Source organism: Ceratotherium simum, chromosome 1 (assembly GCF_057802395.1).
Source record: "Ceratotherium simum simum isolate JZ-2026a chromosome 1, ASM5780239v1, whole genome shotgun sequence".
NCBI classification, from domain to species: domain Eukaryota; kingdom Metazoa; phylum Chordata; class Mammalia; order Perissodactyla; family Rhinocerotidae; genus Ceratotherium; species Ceratotherium simum.
This window is the reverse complement of record NC_141900.1, coordinates 32,252,632-32,269,036: the sequence shown is the minus strand read 5'-3', so window position 1 is coordinate 32,269,036 and position 16,405 is coordinate 32,252,632. Positions and strand designations below refer to the sequence as shown.

At 39.1% G+C, this 16,405-nt stretch overlaps 1 protein-coding gene across 3 annotated transcripts in view; it reads right to left on the bottom strand.

Annotated features, from left to right (window-relative positions):
• DMTF1 (cyclin D binding myb like transcription factor 1) overlaps positions 1-14,230 on the bottom strand; it is a 45,901-nt gene extending 31,671 nt beyond the window's left edge. The window contains exons 1-4 of one of the 3 annotated variants that reach the window (XM_004431301.3): positions 14,104-14,230; positions 3,351-3,471; positions 2,047-2,163; positions 104-226 (exon numbers count right to left, since the gene is read on the bottom strand). In XM_004431301.3, the coding sequence (XP_004431358.2) occupies positions 104-226; positions 2,047-2,155 (232 nt within the window). In that variant the 5' untranslated portion in view covers positions 2,156-2,163; positions 3,351-3,471; positions 14,104-14,230. Of the gene's footprint in view, positions 1-103; positions 227-2,046; positions 2,164-3,350; positions 3,472-12,152; positions 12,669-14,103 lie in introns of those variants that run through there. The other 2 variants (XM_087446233.1, XM_014788145.2) reach the window with 2 other exon arrangements.
• Between the last annotated feature and the right edge of the window lie 2,175 nt (positions 14,231-16,405).

Here is a 16,405-nt window from a genome sequence, read left to right as displayed (position 1 = left end):
CCAGGATCCGAACCCGGGCCGCCAGCAGCGGAGCGCGCGCACTTAACTGCTACACCATGGGGCCGGCCCCGGAACTCCGCGTTCTTAACACACGATGACTTACGTGGAAGTGCAACAACTGATATGCAAGGAGTAGAATCATCAATACTCTGATCATCCTCAGAAGACAGACAAAGCCTTTTATGCGGAGGTTCAGTACTATCTTCTGAGTCTATTTCATCAGCTTCTAATGAAACAACACAAAACAAAACAAAAACAAACAAAAGAATCTCAAAATCTTCAAACCAATGAGGAAAAAACAAAATCTTCAACAAGTAATGACTGTAAAACCATTTTCCTACTGATTTGCTCAGTTAGCCAAACCCAGTTGAGCAAGTGGGACTCAAAAGGACACTGCCTTCTCTCTGCCTAGTGCAGAACCTCAACTCCTATTCTGATGACAAGGAACTATGAACAAACGTGCCACTTTTTAAACAACACACTTTTGTGCTGTCAACCACCTGGCTTTCCAAATATTTCACATGTAAAGACAAGGGCTGGTTATTTAATTTACTCACAAATATCTACTGAATGCCTACTATGTGCTAAGTGCTGGTAACAGAACAATGAGAGACACTCTGTCAAGGAGCTCACCGTGTATTGGAGAAGATGACTAAACTAACAATTTCAAAATAGTGCAATAAGAGCTATGAAGGTAGAATGAAGAGTCTGTTATACGAGCAGAGTGGAGAGGCATTTAATTTAGACTGGAGGTGAAGGAAAGTTTCCTGGAGAAAGCGTCTTGAACTTGAAAGAGAAACAGAAGCCTAGGGAAAATGATTACTACTGCCAGTGGGAGTAATATGTGCAGTGACACTGAGGTACGAAAAGCCTAAGGTATGTTAGGAAAATAAAAACAGTTGTGAACTGCTGGAACATAGATATATGAAATGTGGCAGGAAGTGAGACTAGAAGGAAAGCTGAGATGATGATAGGTCAATGTGCCAAATTAAAGAACCTGAATTATATTTTAGAAACCATGGTAAGCTTTAAAAAAAGCTTTTTACACTATATGACCGATGTTACTGGCAGTTTGAAAGATGAATTAGAGGTGGGAGACTGGTTACAAGGCTATTAGAGCTACCCAGGTGACAAATGAGAATCTGAATTAAGAAAGGGATACTTGAGACAGAGAAGAAGGAATGGATTCAAGAAACATAATACTATCAATAAGTCTTCATGACAGAATGAATGTGGAAGATGAGAGAAGGATTTATTCCTATCCACATTTATGATCTGGGATCCAAGTAATGAAATTGACTGAAAAAGGAAAAAAGAGAACTAGGTTTGGGAATTTTGTGAAAGAATTCATGTGAAATTTAAGGTGCCTATGAGAAACACAGAGAATTCGGAATAAACACAGAAGTTTAAATGATTTTAATAGGTAGGTAGTAGTTAAAACCACAAGTTTGAATGAAATAACCCAGGGATTAAATACTGTGTGAAAACAGAAGACAGAACCTAGGATGAGCAAAGATGAATTTGAAAGCAAAATAAATAATACAAATAAAGAAAAGGTAGAGAAGTAACAACAAAATCACAAGCCTCAAGTCTGTTGAAACAATTCATTACAGATGATCATATTAAATCTCATTCACATAGTCACGTAAAATTCTCTAACACAGGTTCTACCACAAAAATGTTCATCTATTCACACTGGCAGGACTACTACTACATTTTCTAACGTACTACATATACTGTTGGCACCAAATGGTATCGAAGAAGTGTTATAGTTAATCCATCATCATCTTTGCAAGTTTAACAGATTTTACTTATAAAATAACTACAAGATTCATAAAGGTTAAAATTTATGGTAAAGTAAAAAATATACAAAGGTATATATATAAAAATAAAAATATAAATGAAGATTAATCCATGATCCAAAGAAATAACCTCCTTTTCTATTGTCCTAGCCTAAACTGTTTATCTGGATAATAGGGATCAAAGGTGACATGAAACCCAGAAAACCAAAAAGATTCACAATTATTTGTCAGCAAGTTCTCCTACCATTCTGAGGGCAGTGAAGAATGAGGTTCCCGTCTGTGTCCCGAGTCAAAGTCACGGAGTTCACAGTTTCTACTGTTACTGTGTCAGAATCCTCTTCAACTGTGCTCATACTCAAATCTGCACAAGAACAGATTTCAGATTAGGATTTAAAAAATTATTGCCAAATATGAACATAAAGTTCATACCCTCCCTCCCTCCCTCAAAACACCCACAATTTGTATCTGCCTACAGTGTTCTTTATGTAAAACTGCAATGACAGTTCAGATTTCAAAAATTGTTTTTCAAAAGTTTATACTCATTATTTAGAAATAGATGTAATAATCTGTAAGAATCTGACTGCTGTGATTAATTAAAAACCTACAGCATTTACTTTTTAAAAAGAGTTCTTTTTACCACATCCAGTAAAAGAGAATCTGTTCCAAGTTGTCTGTCATATCAGCAAAACTGTCACTACATTTTAGTTATTTTTTATTGGCAGCTTTGTGATATATTCAAATGGGTGTTTAACTTATGATTTTTTAGCAGAAGATTCATCAAAACTTTTATTTTAAGAATTACTTCTCCAAAAACACTTTTTACAAGTATTTAAGCTCTATCATTACCTGAAAAATAGCTCTATTATTATCTGAAAAACATCCTCTTGCTGTTTTTTTCATAACATTAAACAAGTGCATATATCCATCATTCACCAAATTGCTATTCTAGTAAATATGGAGCTAGGCCTTCTTTTGAAACAGAGAACTGTTTTTGTTTCAAGTACCTTTACCTGCTATTTTACACATATATTATTCTCCTCTTGCTCAGAATGACTGATCAGAGTCTTAGAATACAGTATCTTATGGCTGTAAGGAGGAAATGTATTGAATTATAATCATTGGCCTGGTTGAAGTCTTTAGGCTTACCTTATAATGTTCAATGAAACTCTTGCCTCAATACTCAATTTTGGTCTTGTCCATATACTTTTTACCAACTAAATAATACAGAGGACATAAGCCTTGATGTGTATTAATCACTCAATATTTTAGGCTCCGATACACAAGCTATTAGCCTATTCATATATTTACCATTTACACAAATGCATTTTCCTTTGGCAGAAAAACTTAAGATCTATTAACATTTACATGGTGAAGATCCAGTGATTCATTCACGTTTCACTATACAAATTACTGTTCTAAAAGGACATCATTCACTTTACAACGGTAAAGATGCCATTTCCAAATTAAAGACAAATGGAAATCATGATCTAGTTATGACTAAAATTTGGAAATCATGAGGTGAGGTCTTTGGAACAAAGGCAGGCTTACCTAGAAAACAGATGGATCAGCTATAGCCCTTCCCACAGAATCAAGTCGCCTTCCCTTAGCCACCAGCATCACTTTCATTTTATCCAGATTGTTTCTCCCCCATGTTCCTACCCCTGCAACACTGAAAAAAAATTACTGCATTATACAATAAGGCTTAATAAGAACAAACAATTGTGTGCTAGCAATATGCTGATGTCACTCTAGCCTTAAGCCTCTATGATGTCTCAACTAGAAGAGGAATGACAAAACCAGAATTCTCCTTTAAGTATACCTTTTGGAAATCAGCCTCTAAAAATATTCTTCAATGAAGGGCAGAAATGACGAGATCCTATACCCAATATGTTAGTTTATATGCAGTTTCTCAACCCAAGTTGTTCCTCCATCAGGCAGTTAAATATTCTTAGAAAAAATAGGTTGAATTATGCTAGTGGTTCCATGAACTGTAGACGTAGGTATATGTAACAGGATCCAGGGTATACATCAACTAATAAAGTACCATAAATATTACCAGTAACTATATTTTTTCTTTACAATAATTAACATCTCTCTTTATATATAATATCATATTTCATCTTAAAGCATTAAAAATTATATAATATCTGTGAACAACTCGGCCTAGGAATCTGTGGGGAAAAGAATCCTAAACAATCAGGCCAGAAAAGGTAAATTACAAGCAAGCTTTTGCACAATGTGAAACTTATAAACCCTGAAATGACTGATTTTTAAAGGCTTCTTTCAATAGGCTTCTCATCTTCACCCCACAGGGTCAACCAAAATTTAAAAAGCACAGTAGGATTTGAGGTTCAAGGAGATGTTTCAGCAAAAATTAAGGATTAAAAAATCCCAATTTTTGCAGTATTCTAATTAGAACTCCTCTCCAGGATGGTTATTTGAGAATTGCTATCCATAAGTCAGTCTGCAGTAAAAAAGGTACAGATCCTGTACCTCTAATCAGCTATTAGATTTCATGTTGTTCTCATTTAAGAATCCACTAATTTTTTTTAAAAAGCTGGTTTGTAAGTAATATCTACTGACTGCAGAAAATGGAGAAATGAAATGTTAAAAAAAAAAAAAAAAGTTAAAATCATCCATAAACTTACACAAGTCAGAGTTTACTCTCTTTGGGGGTGGGGAGGTGTGCATCTACAGTATACAAGCAATTTTATATCCTGCTTTTTAGAGTTCATTCATATTGAAAAGTGTGAAGAAAACTAAGGTATTTAACTGAAGTTTTCTGTACCATTTAAAACTTACACTGTATAAAAAACATGACATTATTTAACAATCTATCACTGGATGTTTATGCTGTTCCCAATTTTTCACTTCCTTAAAACATACTGAAACATTTATATGCTCTATTTCCTTAAACAACATTAGTGAAAATTACTAGATCAAATATGACAAAATGAACTCGTTAAGTCACACTGTAATCTATTTTTCAGAAAAGTTGTACAAATTTATATCCCAACCATTGAGGTGTAAACTGTTCTCCTGGTAACCTTGCCAGTAATTTTATTTAGAAAGAAACCACAAAGTAAAAAACAGCATAACTGCTCATTTGATGCCTGCAAAATTGTACTGGTTTAGCTTTTTTTGTGTGTGTGAGGAAGATCAGCCCTGAGCTAACATCCATGCCAATCCTCCTCTTTTTGCTGAGGAAAACTGGCCCTGAGCTAACATCCATGCCCATCTTCCTGCACTTTATATGGGATGCCGGCACAGCATGGCCTGACAAGTGGTGCATCGGTGCGCGCCCAGGATCCCAACTTGGGCTACCAGCAGTGCAGCGAGCGCACTTAACCGCTACGCCCCAGTGCCGGCCCTCTGGTTTAGCATTTTAATGAATGTCATCTCAGGACTCAACTTAATCTCAAACTTTGGGAAAAAGAAATAATAAAGGTGGATTTGAGAAGATACGGTAAGGAAAAAGAAAAAGGAGTATGAAATAGCTAGATGAAAGAATTTCATTCTTGAAACCTGTATTGGTTAGAGGTGATCCCTTGCAGTGTACTAGCTTTAATCAGGAATCTGGGTTCATTTTTTCAAGTTCAGCAACTGGTTAGAGATTAGTTAAGTGGTTCTATGCTGCTTTGCAAATTAACAAGCATTATTTGTTCAGTCAACAAACATACATCACATGCCTACTATGTGTTAGGCACTACTACTGTCTAGGCACTGAGGATATAGTGGCCACTTTTTTTACCCCGAGAGATATGCTCTCCACTCACTTTCCTGGGGTTCCCCCCCCAACCCAGAGTTAGAGCTACATGGCAGTATGCTTATTAGTATTTAAGAAAATCACCTGGTTTTCTTTTTACTTTTAACAGGTCACACATTTTCATGGTTCAAAATTCAAAAGGTAAAGGTGGTTAGCATACAGTGAAGTGTACTTCCCACTCCAATTCCAGAGTCACTCAGTTTTCCTCCCTGGAGGTGAACAATGTTATGAGAATTTCTCACGCCTCCTTCCAGCTATTTTATGCATATATAAGTGCCAATACATCCCTTCCTGCCACATACACTCTTTTTACAGAAACAGTATCATACTACAAACACCGAACTTTACCTTAATGGCTACTTGATACTGCCTCGACAGTAAGATGAAGACACCACTACAAGTATGTGCCTGCAAGCCAGCCAACTGATTAATAACAGCAAAGTCCCTAAGACAGCACCTGATGTGGCCTGTTGGAAGCTAAAAAAAGGCAGCCAGTATGGCAGAGGCTTTCGAGCAAGAGGGAGAGTAGCTGAATTTAAGGTTGGAGATAAAGATAGGGGCAGATCTCACAAGGCCTTACAAACCCTTGGAGGCTTTAAGTTGAGGAATATAATTCACATTTTTAAAATATTACTTAGACTGCAGTATGGAGAATGGATAAGGCAGTAAGTTATGAAGACAAGCTGTTGTCCAAGAGATGACTGTCGTTTGGAATGGGTGGCAGAAATAAAAGAAAGGAGGCTCAGAGAGGATATACTTTGAAGGCAATGTTGGCATGATTTGCTGAATGAAGAGATGATGGAGATTAAGAGAAGGGGAACTATCTCAAGTTAATTCCTAGGCTTTTGGCTTGAACAGCTAATTGAGTTATGGGGCACTAAAATGTATTTTATTAAATATTATTACTATTAATGTCACTAATTAACAATAAGACATCCAAATGAAGATGTCAAGTTGACAGCTGGAATTCAACAGGCAAGGATTAGACCTATAAAATTGAGTTAGTAGCATGCAAATTGTGTTTAAGATCATCTACAGAGGTTAGAGAAGACTGCCTAGATTCTCGTTCTGGAACACTCTGTAGTAGCTGGAAGATAAGCAACACATAGACAAGCAAAGGAGACTGAGAAAGACCAGCCAGTGATTGGCGGAGGAAAACTCACAGGTGTTAACTAAGAGACACAAGAGTGTTTTTCAAGGAGCATTATATAATCAACTGTGTTAAATAATGCTGAGATGATAAGATGATGTAGAAGTGACTATCTGATTTGGCAACATGGAGAACACTGGTGACCTTAATGAGTAGTTTTAGGAGAGTAGTTGGGTCAGAAGCCCTACTGGAATAGAGAACTGGAAGTAGGAAACACAATACAAACAACAGGTCTTTTACGAGGTTTAGCTTTCAAGGTAAGTAGACTGAGAGGATACTAGGTAGCCACAGTAGGGTCAAGACAGCTGTTATTTAGAAGAGCACATGTACAGTCATGCATCACTTAACGATGGGGGTGCATTTTGAGAAATGCATTGTTAGGTATTTTGTCGTGCAAACAAACCTAGATGATATAGCCTACTACACACCTAAGCTACGTGGTACTAATCTTATGGGACCACCATCGTATATGTGGTCCACTGTTGACTAAAACATTATGCAGCAGATGACTGTATTCTGATATGACTATTCGAGTGACTGAGAAAGTGTTGGTGAATAAATTAATTTACGATTGTAAGGTACAAAGTTGAGTATTTTACTGCCTTGTATTCTAATTCATTATACAAGAAAATATGCTTAACTTCTGGACCCATTCCCCATTTGGTTTATCAGGGAAATATATCACAAGATCTCCAGTTCTACCATCAACTATTTGGTCCTCTCTGGGACAAATAAATACACACCATCAGTACATTCAGATATTCCCTTCTTTCTCTGTAATAGATTATACCATATGTACAATTTTCACATTAACTAGAAATGAGAAGATAAGAGAGGGAAAAAAATTCTACGTTAAGTTTAACTGGTAAAATGGCATTTTGTCATGTTTCCAGCATTTGGTGGATATCTTAAACAGCAACAATACCCTAATAAAATTAAGATGACCTGAAATGTGGTACAAAACATTTATAATGGAGCATGTACACACATACATAATGTATACATTTTATATATATACACAACATATAATGGAGTATGAGTACTTATATTTAAATGAGAAATATATTTATTTTCATTTATAGCTCCCAGTTAACAAGATGATCCTATGTAATGTAGAACAAAAAGAACTTCTGGATCTGGTTACTTAACACAGAATTTAATTAAAGAAATGAGTCCTTTATCCTACTCCATTCCAGTACTGATGTTAAATTTTTGTGCAATGGATTATTTTAGACTGGTATGTCCATCAATTGAGTCTACATAACTGTCCTGATTGATGGGACATTGAAAGATGGGAAGAGACTACATGGTGTAAAAAACATTCAGTATTATAAGATACTTTTAGAAGGGGAAATCAAGCAAGCTACAGAACATAGAGCACCAGAATTTTATTGGATTAAAGATTGAGAAAACACTAGCTGAGAGGCAAAGTTGCTGGCATAATTCAACTAATAGGCAGCAAGGACACATTTAGTTTTCAGATATCTTTTTTAGTGACCCCATATATTATAATAAGAAAATTACACTCCTCTGTAACTTTTGTGATCTTCCAAGTCTTTTGTCCATGTATTAACATACCTATTTTTTGTTTTTACAATATTGAGATCATACTGTCACATCTTTTATAACACTTTTTTTTTGCACTTACTTTATCAGGAGCATTTTCCAATATTACTACTTGTTTTTCTGCATTTTTTTTTAAGCTTTTATTTTTTTGGTGAGGAAGATTAGCCCTCAGCTAACATCTGTGCCCATCTTCCTCTATTTTGTATGTGGGACGCTGCCAGAGCATGGGTTGATGAGCAGTGTGTGAGTCCATGCCCAGGATTTGAACCTGCGAACCCCAGGCCGCCAAAACGGAGTGCGCGAACTTAACCACTACACCACCGGGACAGCCCCTCTACAGCATTTGTAATGGGTTCATAGTATCTAAATTTATCGAACCATTAACCTATTACTGAACATTTTTGATTTTGAGGTCTTGCTATTATCAAGACCATACCTATCACTGCACATAACTAGTGCCTTAGGAAATGCTTATAAGAGGTTTTGCTTAGTAATGTATACTAAAGAATTTGAAAGACGTGTTTTAAGATTTTTTTTTTTTTTTTTTTTTGTGAGGGAGATCAGCCCTGAGCTAACATCCACGCTAATCCTCCTCTTTTTGCTGAGGAAGACTGGCTCTGAGCTAACGTCTATTGCCAATCCTCCTCCTTTTTTTTCCTTCCCCAAAGCCCCAGTGGATAGTTGTATGTCATAGTTGCACATCCTTCTAGTTGCTGTATGTGGGACACGGCCTCAGCATGGCCGGAGAAGCCGTGCGGCGGTGCGCGCCCGGGATCCGAACCCGGGCCGCCAGTAGCGGAACACGCGCACTTAACTGCTAAGCCACCGGGCCGGCCCTTAAGATATATATATATATTTTTAGGTTTTATTTATTTATTTTTTTCCCCCAAAGCCCCAGTAGATAGTTGTATGTCACAGCTGCACATCCTTCTAGTTGCTGTATGTGGGACGCGGTCTCAGCATAGCCGGAGAAGTGGTGTGTCGGTGCGCGCCCGGGATCCGAACCCGGGCCGCCAGCAGCGGAGCGCGAGCACTTAACCGCTAAGCCACGGGGCCGGCCCTCTTAAGATATTTTTAATTTGAAAGAAACTTTGCTAAACAGGGAGCAGAAGAGCTAACAAATGTCTACATCCTGAGCATAGATATGTAGAGGGATGTCAGAAAACAGACAAAGCAACAGAATAACATCTTGGATACCGATTTTACTCAAGACAGGAATGAGAACACTTCGCACTTAGAGGTTGAATGCTTTGGACTATGGACCCAGGCCACTGGGGATCTGCTCTTCCGTATACTTTGTGAAAAAGTTTGAGAAGTGGAGCTGTAAATGAACATAAAGCACATTGAATTAAGGTACCTAATTAATGTTGCTTACAGCTTGGTTTTATGGTGGTAAAATATGACTATCCTACACCATAAAACGTCAATAAAGATGTTAATGAAGTTTATTATAATAGGCTTTAATTGCTTAAGATGTTGATTTCAATTATGAACTACTGAAAACAATGTCATTATTAAAGAGAATTACTTGGTAGTATGGATCATTTCTAGGTGCAGCATTTCATACGTGGTTTGGCAATAAATTTACAATGCTTTTTTTTGTGTGTGAGGAAGATCAGCCCTGAGCTAACATCCGTGCGAATCTTTTTTTTTTTTTTGCTGAGGAAGACCGGCTCTGAGCTAACATCTATCGCCAATCCTCCTCTTTTTTCCCCAAAGCCCCAGTAGATAGTTGTATGTCATAGTTGCACATCCTTCTAGTTGCTGTATGTGGGACGCGGCCTCAGGATGGCCGGACAAGTGGTACGTCGGTGCACGTCCGGGATCCAAACCCGGGCCGCCAATAGTTGGGGGGGTGCACTTAACCACTAAGCCACGGGGCAAGCCCCCAAAACGCTTATTAAAAAGCAAAAATATTGGGTGCCGGCCTTGTGGCCAAGTGGTTCAAGTTCGTGTGCTCCCCTTCAGTGGCCTGGGTTCGCGGTTTCAGATCCCAAGTGCAGACCTACTCCACTCATCAGAAACGCTATGGAGGCATCCCACATACAAAGTAGAGGAAGACTGGCACAGATGTTGGCTAACCTTCTCATGCAAAAAAAAAAAAAAGAGGGGGACTGGCAACGGAGTTTTAGCTCAGGGCGAATCTTCCTCACCAAAAAAAAAAAAGCAAAAATATTATTTTTCACCTCGTGTAATTTGAGAGCTTATAATGTGTATTTGGCTACATTTTAAGATCTCTTCCATTCCACAGTGAGCACTTCATGCAAGGTACCATCAGAATCTCTTTAAAGGGAATACATCAAATGATCACTATAGTCCTCTGATGTACACTGAAGTTGATTTTAAAGCACACTTCAACAGGTACTAAAACACACATGAGCAGTAAATAAACCTAATGAGCATTTCTTTTGCTACATAACACCTGATGGTACATAAAGATTAGCTTTGACAACTCCATGCTTGAAAGAATGGCCTGACAACAGTGTACATAACCAAAATGACAGCTAAAAGAAAAACGTATAAAAAACAAACAAAAAAACCCAAACAAAAAAACAGTCATTCATAAAGGGCTCTCCAGTGTGCTTTTTCCCGGAATTCTTTCTGGTATTCAGTCTTGAAATGCGACATCTTTCCAAAAACTTGAAAAAGCAGACATGATAAACAGTTTTCTTCTTTTATTTAAATTTATTGTTTACCTTTATGGAATCAAAGCAAAAATAAAACCCAAATAGGCTTCTATTACAAGAATTCTCTTCACAAAAGGAAAAAGAAACATGAAAAAAGTGGGAGAAGTCATACGAAAGCAAATAAATGTCATAATCATTTCATAATTGCCTGTATTTTATATTTAACACACTTGGCAGTAGGTTCTCATCACTTTCTCAAGTCATTTCACATCATTTGGGGACAGAAAAAGCTTTGGAGCTGAAATTGCAAAGCATTTAGAAGTGTATCAATTCCCAGGAAATGCTTTTATATGGGGGAAAAAAGTGCTAAAAATGATGGTCAGAGGAGATTGACTACTAAAAAGAAAAATTCTATTTTGAGAAGGCAAGCTAACGCTCAATGGTAAATAGCCAGCCTCTATATATGATATTTGAAAAGCAGAACTCTTCCTATACTTGACTGTTCAAGTTTTGACGTCTTTGCAACAAATATGTGTTTAATACAAATGATCTAGAACCTCAATACTTTCACAAACACTTCCCAATCTCCTCAATATTTTAACATCTACGTGCCAGGCTGTCAATTCCTAGGGATACTTGTTTTACATTATCTTATTCATCCTTACAAGTGTTAGCTTAAGCCAATGTACTTAACGGAGTATGACAAAAGCAACTGTTTAAAATAATGTTATTTTCAGGACACAAAAATTCACCACATGAATAAAAATTAGGGTCTGTAGATGACAGAGAGAGAAACGAAATGAGTGGAAAGATAAGCATTATGTGGGGACAGTAGGGACTAGTTTTGTTTTTATTTCAACACTAACTAGTAACATCTAACTAACCTTACAAATACATTTATCTCTCCCACAGCCTTGGGGTAAAATGAGATAACCTTTCTCCACCTTAAAAAAAAAAAAAAAGTCTGTAAAAAGAAGAAAACTTAAAAAAGAAAAAAAAGACTAGACTAGACAGGACACCTACCTTGTTTTGACATAACTCTCTACCAGTAACCATTTCCCAGCCATGCTCTGCTTTCAGAGCTCAAATCCTAACTCCAAAACTTTTTTGTGATTGCTTCCCCTCAAAATACTTTTAATACCTGAACACCCAGAGAAAAATGTGTATATAGCATATATTCATATAACTGCTCAAAGTAGGGACTTATAGTTCTAAATAAGTACGCAATGCCCAGTACTTACTGATTAACTGCTGCTGAAGACCGGGCAATAGCCATTTTGGCTCCAGCATCTAGCTCAACTGCAATCAATCAAAGAGATTCACACAGAATATACAGGTTCTAGATCACTCCCAAAAAGTATATTTTGGGGTAAGCCTAACAACTAAATATTTTTTAAAAATTAGCTTGTTTTGTGGCACATAAAAGCACTTAGTATATGGGAGTTAAAATAACGAGAGAAAATCATCACAAAACATGAAATCTATTTTTCTTCATAACTGTAACAGTTAACGTTTTTTCAGAAATGATTAAGCTGTTTTTTTGTCCCTTGTGAATGAAGGAAAAAACTTCCTTCTCACACCAAATTTTACCCAAGATAACCTGGCAATTTTTTTAATGTTAAGGAATGTAATTTTAATTTTTTTCCTCTTAACTAAATTTCTACATCTTAATAAATGAAATCTTGTCACTACGACACCATCATAGTAAAAAGCTAAGTTTTTGGGATATTATCACCACAAAGTCTTTAAACACTGAAGTGGTGGTAAATTACTAAAAAAAAAAAAAAAATTTAAAAAGAGTAGTAGTCACAAACTTCTCTGAAACACAAATTTAAAACCAGCTCAAAGAAAGAATCTAAAATAATGGAAAAATATAAAAATCCTTAACTGAAAAAGAAAAATAGATTTTGTTTGTAAAACTTGCAACAAAATGGAAGAATATTTTCTTACTTGAACTGGAGCTTAAAGGTATAAATGGTTAACTATCTCTCACGAATTAAAAATAAAAGTATAATTAGCAGAAGATAAAAAATTTCCAAATGGTATTATTATAAGCTTAAAACACTGAATACTAGAAAGTAATCCTGCAGAATATGCACTTGTCGGACGTCCCAACAAGCAGCCTCGCTTGTCAGAGGTACAAGACGATGAATCAAGTTACGAAGAGAACCACACACAATTTCCAAATTCAATCAGGGCAAGGGAGAGGGAGTCCTGACTTGACTCACCCTCTCCTTGTCTACACCGAATATTTTTTTATTGTAAAAACACATGCTGTATCATTCAACTGCATAGAATGGCACTTGGCCACTTCTCTCAAATCTACGCCGGAGAGGGATTAAAACACTCTACCCTCCCTTAAGAGATTCTCAAAACAAAACCTATTTTAAAGGACAAATAAGATTAAAAATTTTAAAAACTTCCTCAGAACTCGGCAAAATACGACCATTACTCTTCTGCAGACGCATTTTACTGTTCTCCGTTCGGCCAGGACACTCTCATCCCGCACTCCAGCCCGTGTCCTTTCTCTTTACCAGAGACTCGGGCTGATCGAGTTCGGCCAACAACCCGATTCCTTCCGCCTGAGCCAGGAATAGCCGAGAGAGAGTGAACCCCAAAAGAAGGGAGAAGAGTCTAAAACGCAAACAAGGTAAAGGAAAAAGGGTGGTGGGGTGGGCGAAACCCGCCCCAACTCTCAATCCCACCCAAGCCCACCTCTCCTTTACCGGACCACATAATAACCGAAAAGGTACCAAAAAAATTTTAAAAAGGAACACTACGAGAAACCAAGGAAGGCTTCTTCACTCTCCGCGATCGCGGGCCCAATTCTCTACCAAAGCTCCCAGCCCACCCCACCCCCAGGGGTCCCGGCGCCATTTAGCTCCTCCAAAGCCGCCGCCATTTTCCGCCCCCGCCAGATCGCTGCTGTGCCTCGGCGGCCGCTCACTATCCTGCTCTGCAGCCGGAGCCACCGCCGCAGGCCCGGCCCCGAGAGGGAGGCCCTGGCCTGAGCGTGCGGGGTCGGCAGCTTCAGCGTCATGAAGGCCCAGCTCCGACCCCGCCCGCGGTGCCCAGGCGCCGGCAGCCAGCACGGACCGTGGGGAGCAGGCGGGCAGCAAGGGGGCTGGACAGGCTCCACTGGGCGGAGCGGCCCTAGCGGCGGTTGGGACCTGAAGGTTCCATCGCACTTACTTCCTGTTTTGGGTCCGGGCACTTTGGAAGAACCAGGATGGAGGCTCCAAAAAATACCAGGATGGAGGAAGCAGCCACGGGCAAGAGTGGCTGCAGCTGGAGTGAGCGAGCGCGACAAGCCACCGGAAACGGAGCTACGGCCGCGCCCCGCCCCCAGCCCCCGCACGCTCCCCCTCCCTCCCTCCCTCCTCTCCCTTGGGGCGGCCCTTGTGCGCCGCCTGCTGGCGTCACTTCCGGCCAAGTCGGAGCGCGAAAAAGGTTTCGGGTTCTTGGAGCTTTGGCTTTTTGTTGTTTGCGGTTGGCTGTTCTCCTCTCCTCCTATTCTCAGTACTGACTATCTGGCTCCTGAAAAGGAGGCTTCTTTATGTTTGGTGCAACTGTCTCCTCCTGGCTTTGGGGACAGTTAGGCCTCCCGAGCCGAGTTGCATAATTCCCCGGGACTCGGATTGGAGGGAGGCGTGTGTGGAACGGCTTGCAAGTCGGGTGGAAGTGCAGGAGAAAGCCTGGAATTGTGCGTCTGGCTCTTTACACTTGGTCAGCCTTGCCAGAGGCGCTTGAAATGAGGTGTTACCTGTGTGGGCGTGTGATGCAATTCTTGGTGAAATGTGTCCTCTGTCAGTGTAGGAAGATGCTGCTCTGTGGTGCGTAGCCCGTTTTAAAGCACTGTTTTTCTATGCTGGCTGCTTTTCAGTTACAGGCAGACCTCAGAGATATTGCGTGTAGGCTTGCAGACCATCACAATAAAGGGAGTCAGGAATTTTTTTGTTTCTTACTGCATATAAAAGTTGTGTTTAAACTATATTTTAGTCTGTGAAGTATGCAGTAGCATTATGTCTAAAAAAAATGTACATACCTTAATTTAAAAATGCTTTATTGCTTAAAAAAGTGCTACCCATCATCTGAGCCTTCAGGGAGTCAATCTTTTTTCTGGTGGAGGGTCTTGCCTTGGTGTTGACGGCTGCTGACTGATCAGGGTGGTGGTTGCTGAAGGTTGGGGTGGCTGTGGCAATTTCTTAAAATAAGAACAATGAAGTTTGCCTCATTGATTGACTCTTCCTTTCACAAGAGATGTCTCTGTAGCCTGTGACGCTGTTGGATAGCGTTTTAACCACGGTAGAACTTTCAAAATTGGAGTCAGTTCTCTCAGACCCTGCTCCTGCTTTGTCCACTAAGTTTATGTATTCTGAATCCTTTGTTGTCATTTCAACAGTCTTCACACCCTCTCCACCAGGAGTAGATTACATTTCAAGAAACCACTTTCTTTGCTCATCCGTAAGAAGCAACTCCTCACCTGTTAAAGTTTTATCATGAGATTGTAGCAATTCAGTCACATCTTCAGGTTGCACTTCTAATTCTAGTTCTCTTGCTATTTGCGCCACATCTGCAGTTACTTCCTCCACTGAAGTCTTGAACCTTTGGAAGTCATCTATGAGGGATGAAATCAACTTCTTCCAAACTCCTGTTAGTGTTGATACTTTGACGTTTTCCCATGAATCACGAATGTTCTTAATGGCATCTAGAATGATGAATCTTTTCCAGGGGGTTTTCAGTTTACTTTGCCCACATCCATCAGAGGAATCACTCTCTATGGCAGTTTTAGCCTTACGAAATGTATTTCTTAAAAAATAAGAATTGAAAGTTGAAGTTACTCCGTGATCCATGGGCTCCAGAATGGATGTCGTATGAGCAGGCGTGAAAACAACGTTCATCTTGCACATCTCCATCAGAGCTCTTGGGTGACCAGGGGCATTGTCAATGAGCAGTAATATTTTGAAAGAAATCTTTTTTCTGAGCAGTAGGTCTCAACTATGGGCTTAAAATATTCAGTAAACCGTGTTGTAAACAGATGTGTGGTCCTCCAGGCTCTGCTGTTCCATTTATACAGCACAGGCAGAGTAGATTTAGCATAAATTTTAAGGGCCCTAGGATGTTCAAGGATGGTAAATGAGCGCTGGCTTCAACTGCAAGTCACTAGCTGCCTTAGCCTCTAACAAGTGAGTGAGCCTGTCCTTTGAAGCTTTGAAACCAGACATAGACGTCTCTTCTCTAGCTATGAGAGTCCTAGGTGGCATCTTCTTCCAGTATAAGGCTGTTTTGTCTATATTGAAAATGTGTTGTTTAGTGTAGCTGCCTTCATTAATTATCTCAGCTAGATCTTCTGGATAACTTGCTGCAGCTTCTTCTACATTAGCACTTGCTGCTTGACCTTGCACTTTTATGTTATGGAGACAGCTTCTTTCCTTAAGCTCACAAACCGACCCCTGCTAACTGAACAATTCTTCCACAGCTCCCTCAGTCTTCA